Source organism: Nematolebias whitei, chromosome 2, assembly GCF_014905685.2.
Source record: "Nematolebias whitei isolate Nwh7 chromosome 2, NemWhi1, whole genome shotgun sequence".
NCBI classification, from domain to species: domain Eukaryota; kingdom Metazoa; phylum Chordata; class Actinopteri; order Cyprinodontiformes; family Rivulidae; genus Nematolebias; species Nematolebias whitei.
The window spans coordinates 25,213,965-25,221,732 of NC_056499.1; the positions used below are offsets into that span (position 1 = coordinate 25,213,965).

At 45.5% G+C, this 7,768-nt stretch overlaps 2 protein-coding genes across 2 annotated transcripts in view; both read left to right on the forward strand.

Annotated features, from left to right (window-relative positions):
- LOC119426382 (putative mediator of RNA polymerase II transcription subunit 26) overlaps positions 1 to 7,768 on the forward strand; it is a 123,482-nt gene that overhangs the window by 102,378 nt on the left and 13,336 nt on the right. The window lies entirely within an intron of this gene.
- The window catches only part of chd9 (chromodomain helicase DNA binding protein 9), a gene marked incomplete in the record, with an annotated part of 62,847 nt that overhangs the window by 54,604 nt on the left and 475 nt on the right, over positions 1 to 7,768 (forward strand). Inside the window, 1 exon segment of the mRNA XM_037693936.1 lies at positions 7,046 to 7,765. Within this exon segment, the coding sequence (XP_037549864.1) occupies positions 7,046 to 7,765 (720 nt within the window).

A 7,768-nucleotide genomic window follows, 5' to 3' on the forward strand; every position in this document is an offset into this window, starting at 1 on the left:
TCTTCTCTCGAAATGTGATGATTCCGAGGGACCGAGCGCTCTGGCGGTCATCCGGAATTCATAGAGCCGTAGTTACAGTCGTAATTCTCATTCAGTTTCATCCCTACTGACCGCCAGAGGTGGTGCTTAAAGCACTGGATGATGATTGCCAACAGAGTCCTGAGGAATCACACACAGAAAGAAGAAAACAAAACTTAAGTCTGCCCACCTTACTGAAACGAAGATGGGTGCTGTGATAGGATCCCCTCCAATGGGTGAAAGGCAGCCATGCTTACCATGTAGAACCTAGCAAAGGTATTTGGGGCTGACCAGAAGGCTGCTGCACATATAGCCTCCAGAGTGACCCCATTCATTGCAACCCATGGATACACTAACACTCATGGTGGAATGGCATCATACCCCTACAGGTGGCCAGTGGCCCTGTAGAGTGTATGCCCATTCCACCATGTCCACAATCCAGCATGCAAGACACTGCTTTGAAAGGGCCTGCCCTTTGCGAGGCTCTGCATAGCAAATAAACACATTATCAGACTGCCGCAGAGAAGCTGTCCGTCTGACGTATGCTTCTAGTGCCCAAACAGGGCAGAGAGACTCATCAGCACCGTCCGCATCAAAGCGAGCAAGCTGGAGAGGCAGAGAGTGGGTCGCAGATGAGGCCACCTTAGGGAGGAACGCTATGTTAGGCCAGAGGGTGACACCTGAGCCAGCCGGGTTCCAGCAGCAACAATACTCGTGAACAAACAGTGCATGGTGTTCACCTACTCATTTGGCCAAAGTCATGGCCAGGAGCAACGTTGTCTTTTTAGACAAGCACTCAAGGCTCACCTCCGCCAAGGGTTCAAATGAAGCAGACCGCAGAGAAGCGAGAACCAGAGAGAGGTCCCACACGGGCATGACAAGGCTTGTGGGGGGTGGGGTGGGGTGCAGACGTCGGGCGCCTCTCAGAAACAAGGACACATCCTTGTTACGACCTGTCTCCCCACCCGCCATCATATGCCAGCAAGAGATGGCAGCGACCTAAGCTTTCAGAGTAGATGGAGACCAGCCTTGAGAAAGTTGTGCCTGAAGGAAGGTAAGAATAACGGAAAGAGAACTGTACAGCAGGGGTGTCAAACTAGGCCTCGAGGGCCGGTGTCCTGCAAATTTTAGATGTTCCACTGGTCCAAAACACCTGAATCATATGACTGAATTAGCTTCTCAGTGCAGTCAAGTTCTCCAAAGTCATACTAATGACCTCCTTATTTGATTCAACTGTGTGTCATCAGAGACACATCTAAAAGTTGCAAGACTCCAGCCCTTGGAGTTTGACACCTGTGGTGTATAGGGTCCTCGTGTCTAGCACGACAGCAGTTGCTAAAAACCTTCCACTTATGTATGTACCCCAGTCATGTGGAAGGGGCCCTGGCATTATTTATTGTATGTCCAACCTCCCTGTCATATTCTGAGAAGGTAATGCCGGGTCCTGTAACAGCCAAGCCCAGAGCTGGAGGCGACTGGGATCGGGGTGCGGGTTCTGACCCCCCCCAACTGTGACAGGAGGTCCTTCCTGTGGGGTAAAGGCATTGGAGAGCTGTAGCATTGCCTGTGTAGTAGTGAAAACCAAGTTCTTCTGGGCCAGAGGGGAGCCACTAGGAGGACTTGATGCCCCTTTTGAAGGACTCTCAGGAGTGTTGGGCCTATCAGGGGAAGCAGCGGAAAAGCATAAAGCAGCACCCTGGGCCAGTCGTGTGCTAGTGTGTCCTGACCCAGGGGACTGGCACTGCCTGCCAGAGAGAACCAAAGCGGGCAGTGTGTCGTCTCTTGGGATGCAAACCGGTCCACAGCTGCCTTGCCATACCTCTCCCAAATTACCCTCACCACCTCCGGATGTAGCCTCCACTCCCCAGATGGTGGGCGTCCCCGAGACAGAAAATCAGCCAGTCCATTCCGCACCCTTGGAATGTGGGTTGCCCTCAGGCTGGCAAAGGGGGAGTCTGCTCAAAGTAAGAGTTTCTGGGTCAGCAGCGTCAATGTCGGCGACCGTGTTCCCCCTTGATAGTTGACATGAAAAACCACCAAAGTATTGTTGGACCACACCAGGACATGCTTCCCGCGTAGGCCCAGAAGGAAGTGTTTCGGTGCCAGTCGCACAGCGTCCAGCTCCAAGGCATTGATGTGCTTTGCCCTTTGCCACGGAGATCATGTCCCTTGGGCAATCTGTCGCTGTCACGATGCCTCCCATCCTGTGGTGGATGCATTGGTACAAACAACCTACCTCTGAGATGGCAGAGAGCCCATTGGGACCCCGTTCACCATAAACACTGCATCTCACCACTGAGCCAGTGACACAAGGCATTGAGGGGACATCCGCAACCTCCTGTGTCGGTGCACTGCATGCGTCAGGTCCAGTTGCAGGCTGTTGAGCCACATCTGTAGGGGGCGCAGAGACAACAGCCCCAGAGGTACCACTGTAGAAGCAGCAGTCGGCTTGCTTAACAGGCGGAGGTACGCAATGAAGGGAGGTGCACGGCCGGACAGGAAGGCACAGCATCTGCAGAATTCCGTTGACACACTGGCGACGGGCAAGCCACCATGGTGAGGGAGTTCATCATGGTTCCCAGAAACGTGACCTCCTGAGAGGGAATTGGGTTGTTCTTCTGCCAGTTCAAACGAAGACCTACATTACATATGTAGATTGTAAAGAGGGTGGGTCCTTAGAATGAGCCTTGTGGTACGCCATTGCTGACCATTAAATAACTGAAGGAAATACCATTATGTTGAACATATTGCCTCCGATCTGAAAGATGGTTAGAGAACCAACCAATGGTATGATCTGAGAAACCAATTTCTGAGAGCTTATGACAGAAGATGTTATGATCCACAGTGTCAAAAGCTTTAGACAGGTCCAAGAAAAGTGCAGCACAATAATCCGTAGCATCCAGTGCTTCAACAACGTCATTAAGAGCCTTCAGTGAAGCAGTCGTTGTGCTTTGTTGTTTTCCTGAAACCACATTGATGGGGAGGTAAGATGTTAAATGAGTTCAAATACTTTTTGATTTGAGTTTATCAGTTTTTCTAGAACCTTGGCTAAAATGCAGAGTTTAGAGATTGGTCGATAGTTGTTCAGTGAGGTGGTGTCACCTCCCTTCAGCAAAGGTAGAACAAAGGCTGTTTTCCATGCGTCTGGAATGGAGTTTTGGCTTATGGACCAGTTAAGGATGTGGGACACTGGTACTGCGATGATATGAATGGCCAGCCTTAAGAAATAAGGTGGAAGTTCATCTGGTCCTGCAGATTTTTTAGAGTCTAGACCTTTTAATATTTTATTAACCTCATTAACTGTGAACGGGGAAAGAAAAAAGGTGTGATTTACTGAAGGTTGACTTATAGGAGAGATGGTTTGTAGAAGTTTGACTTTTAGGAGAAATGGCTGAAATTCCATTACTAACTGTGTCAAATAAAGAACCAGAAGCGACAAAATGTTTGAAACAGTTCCGGATCTCATGCTTATTTGACACAGGAACAGAGTTGACAAGAAGTTGTGATGGGAGGTCAGATGATTGGGAGTTGACTGAGAGAGATTTGATGGTTTTCCAGAATCTTTTAGGATCATTTAGATTTTTGGAGGTCTGAGATAAAAAAAAAAAATTATGTTTTGCAGCTTTGATGGAAGTTGTGTGTTTATTCCTCATCTGTCGAAAATTCAACCAATGAACCAGATTTTCTCGCTGCGGCCCAAAGCTGGTCTCCTGTGCAGTAGGTCAGCTAGCTCAGGAGTAAACCAGGGGCTGTCTCGTCCTTTTATTCTGAACTGGCGGAAAGGAGCAAGTTTGCTTACAAAATAAATTAAACTATTATGGAAATGGTTCCAAGCAGAGTTCACATTGTCAGTTAATAGAATACGATGCCAGTCAAAGTGAGATAAATCCCAGAGGAATGACTGTTCACAAAAACATTTCAAATCCCTTTTTTGAATTGATCTGGGTTTAGGATGTGGAAGTTTAATGTCTCTGAGAGCCGCTATTACACAATGATCACTTAAAATGTCGGCGAAAACACCTATACCTGGAAATTTGTGAAACACATTTGTTAGAAATAGGTCTAAGATGGAAGATTTTTCAGGACAGTTATTGTTCCATCTGGTGGGAGAGTCAGTTGGGTCATATTGAGTGACAAACAATATTCCTTGAATTGATCACAGAGGGGGGTGGACTTTTCCTAGTTAAAATTAAAATCTCTCGCAAGTAAAACATCTTTGAATTGTAAATTAGCTATGAAGTCTATCAGGGAGGACAGAGCCTCAGGTGTTGCTCTGGCCTTCATTCAAAGTGATGTTTACAGCTAAGGCCTCAAATTGGTTTGGGATTGTTTTGGCTGAAATCAAGAAAATGCAAGCACGAAAAACAACTGCAGTGTAACAAATAAAGTCAAGCCGAACACAGCTGTACAATGTAAATGAAAAGCAAGCAGGAAAAACGGCTGCAATGTAACAAACAGCAATCTGACGTACAATACCAGTGTGAGCCTGAAAACAGCTGCAATGGGACGAAGCCGAACACAGCTGCAAAGTATGAGCCAATACGGCTACAGAAGTGAAAACAAGCAAGCACAAGCATGGCTTTAATGCTTTCTGTAAACTAAGGAAAAAATGGCTAAACGCCGTACTTCCAGCCAAGGAAACCCGATGCAGCTAGCGAACGCGCTACCGCCGGGTCAACAGAAATAAAACAACTTACCAGTTGAAGTACAATTGTTTAGAGGATACCAGCTTGTGCAGCCTCTGGAGAGCAAGATAGTCCCACAGCTCTGACCGTAGTCTCGAGGCTACCAGCATCAAGCAAAAAAGTAAACCTCTTACCACCTGCATGCGAGAAGATGAAAGGGACTGGGCTACCATTGTCACGTGTTTATATAGACTCACTGGTGTCACCAGGGATCACACGTGACTATGTTGGCATAAAATACTTGGCCTGCGCATGCGCATGCGCAAGAATGATCATTCAGTGCTTTAAGCCCTGCCTCTGGTGGTCAGTAGGGATGAAATAGAACTATTGTTTAAACTGATTTATAAAAAAATAGGGGTGCACTGATTGCAGTTTTCTGGCCGATCACCAATCTCTAAAAAGCCTGACCTGCCAATACCAATTTTGTTTTATAAGTGACACTGTCAGGTGTTATAAGGTCACAATTCACCTTCAATTTTCCAATCTAATTTTATTGAAAAACATACCCTTGAACAATATCCTAGAAATAATAAGGGATGGGGCCGTTCCAATCCAGTATCTGTATCGGCCTCCGATACCAGCATAATTTACGTATCGGATTTTCCGATCCACCTGCCGATATTTCCAATCAATGATGCATGTTGGCTTCAAACTATGGAATAGATTTCCTGAACGGCGTGTCTCATGAGCCCAGAGTAATAAGACCCGCCTCACATTCAGGAAATCCAGTTCATAGTTTACAGCCAGCTACAATGTGAGGGCGGAGTTAGCAGCACTGTGGCTAACTGCTAACCAACTTTTCATCGAAACATGTCCGCTGTGTGGACGTATTTTACACTAGAAACACCACAAAACAAGACAGCATCGTACAATGTCTACAGAGCCATAGCGCCACATTAAACAACGTTAGTTAGTTTTACGATGGACATTCGAGCTCCGTGGCTTCAGCGGGGCGCTGCTCTTTGGTCAAACCGAAAGAGGCGACTCGACACCGGCCAGACGCGTCCAATCTGCCCCGCTCAGTCTGCCCGTCTCCGAGGAGGGACAGACTGAGCACAGCTGCCCCAAATCAGGCTGCCTGCTTCGGATTGAACAGGACGAAGAAATCGCTGAAACCACGGAGCTCAAATGTTTACAGAGAAGTTGCTAAACTTCATCATAATTAATGACCAACCACTATCAGTTGTAGAAAACGAAGGATTTTGCAGCTTGATACTTGAATCCAAGATATAGTTTACCCTCCAGGAGATATTTATCAGTACAACAGTAGACAATCATAAAAAACATATGATTTGAAAATTATATAAATTAAAAACAAACAGCTACATTATAAAGTGATGTAAATACTAAAAACAGTAACATGTCTGTTGGTTTATGCCATGAACTTAGCAGATGTTTTGAAGCCATTTAACATTTAATTTAATTTAATTCATTTATTCATTCATTTAAATGAAACGAAATTTTTAAAAAAAATCATCAAAAAGAAAACGTTGAATGAAAAGGGTGCAGAAAGCAGAAAAAATTCTTATATTTGCCCCTTATAAAATATAAAACAACTTTAAACAATCACTTAAATTAATCACTTTAATATCCACTTTAAAACTAGGAATAAAAAGAAACATGTTTTGTGTTAGCAGAAATTAATTCTAACTCTAAAACTTATCCAACATTAATAAAACTTACCTCAAGTTGCCTTTTTGGACATGCATGCATATATTTGTACAAATTGTACTTGAGAGGAGATTATTACAGCCTCATATAAAATCAATGATGATCATGATATTGGAACTGGATCGGTATCGGCCGATACTCAGATCTAGGTATCGGGATCGGATCGGAAGTAAAAAAAAAAAAAAAAAGTGGACCTGTGCATACCTAGAAATAATTCAAACTTGTTTTAACTGGCCATGGGTAGAGCTCTGAAATATATAAATGAAGTTTAGGCAATTGTTAAAACTACAAAAAAAAATCGGTAAAATCGGTTTCTCCTGTGTCAGCCGATCTCCCAAAATTAAAGAAATTTGGGCCGATAAATCAGAGCCTATTTATCGGCGTACCCCTAATAAAAATAAGTACATTTACCCAGTGACTTTATGACTTTACTGAGCAGTTATCTCTATGAAGAATTACAGTTTGAAACTAAAAACAATGTTTGCTTTTATTAGACTGCACTTTTTGGCTTTCACATGCTTTTTAATTCAACAATAAAGCCATTATGTTGATAATTGAAGGTTTCTTGTATTTTAATAAAACTGGAGTCATCACTTCAGGCTTAGTTTACGCAGAGATGCTTGTCTGTGCTTGTCTTCTGCTAAACGTTGCACATGTTGCATTTTATCCAGGGTTACCTCCCAGAGAGCATGTTTGACCGGATCCTAACAGGACCCATTGTTCCTGAGGAGGTGAGTCGGCGAGGACGTCGACCCAAGAATCCTCTGGCAAAGGTGGCAGCAGCAGCACCCAGCCCGGCGACCTCTGCTCACGGTTTGAACCCTCTCCTGAATAACGGCCTCCTCTCTGGGATGGACCTCACGAGTCTGCAGGCCTTCCAGCAAAACCTGCAGAGTTTGCAGTCCCTGCAGCTCACCGCAAACCTGATGGGACTCCCATCCGATGCCAGCAACCTGGCTGCCAGTAACTTAGCTGCAATGTTTCCCATGATGCTTTCTGGTGTGGCTGGATTGCCCAACCTGCTTGGTATGAGCAACTTGCTTGGGAAGCCTGCGCAGGAAAGTGTTGGAGGCTCTGAAGAGAGGACAAAGGGAACAGGAGAGCATTCTAATGCTCCCTCTCATGCTTCAGAAGGAAAAAGGACAGAGGGCTCGAACACGACTCCTTCCTCCACTTCCAGTTGTGTTTCCTCAGCCACCACCACACAAAGTGCTTCGGCTACCTCTGCAGCCTCCAGTCACCCAGTTCCTCTTAACCCCTTGTTACTGTCCAGTATGCTTTACCCAGGGATGCTTCTCACTCCAGGCCTTAACCTTCCTGTGTCTGCCTCACAACCTCAGCGCTCAAACAGTGACCCTTCCAGCCTTCCTCCTGCTGCCCCTCCTCCACCTGCA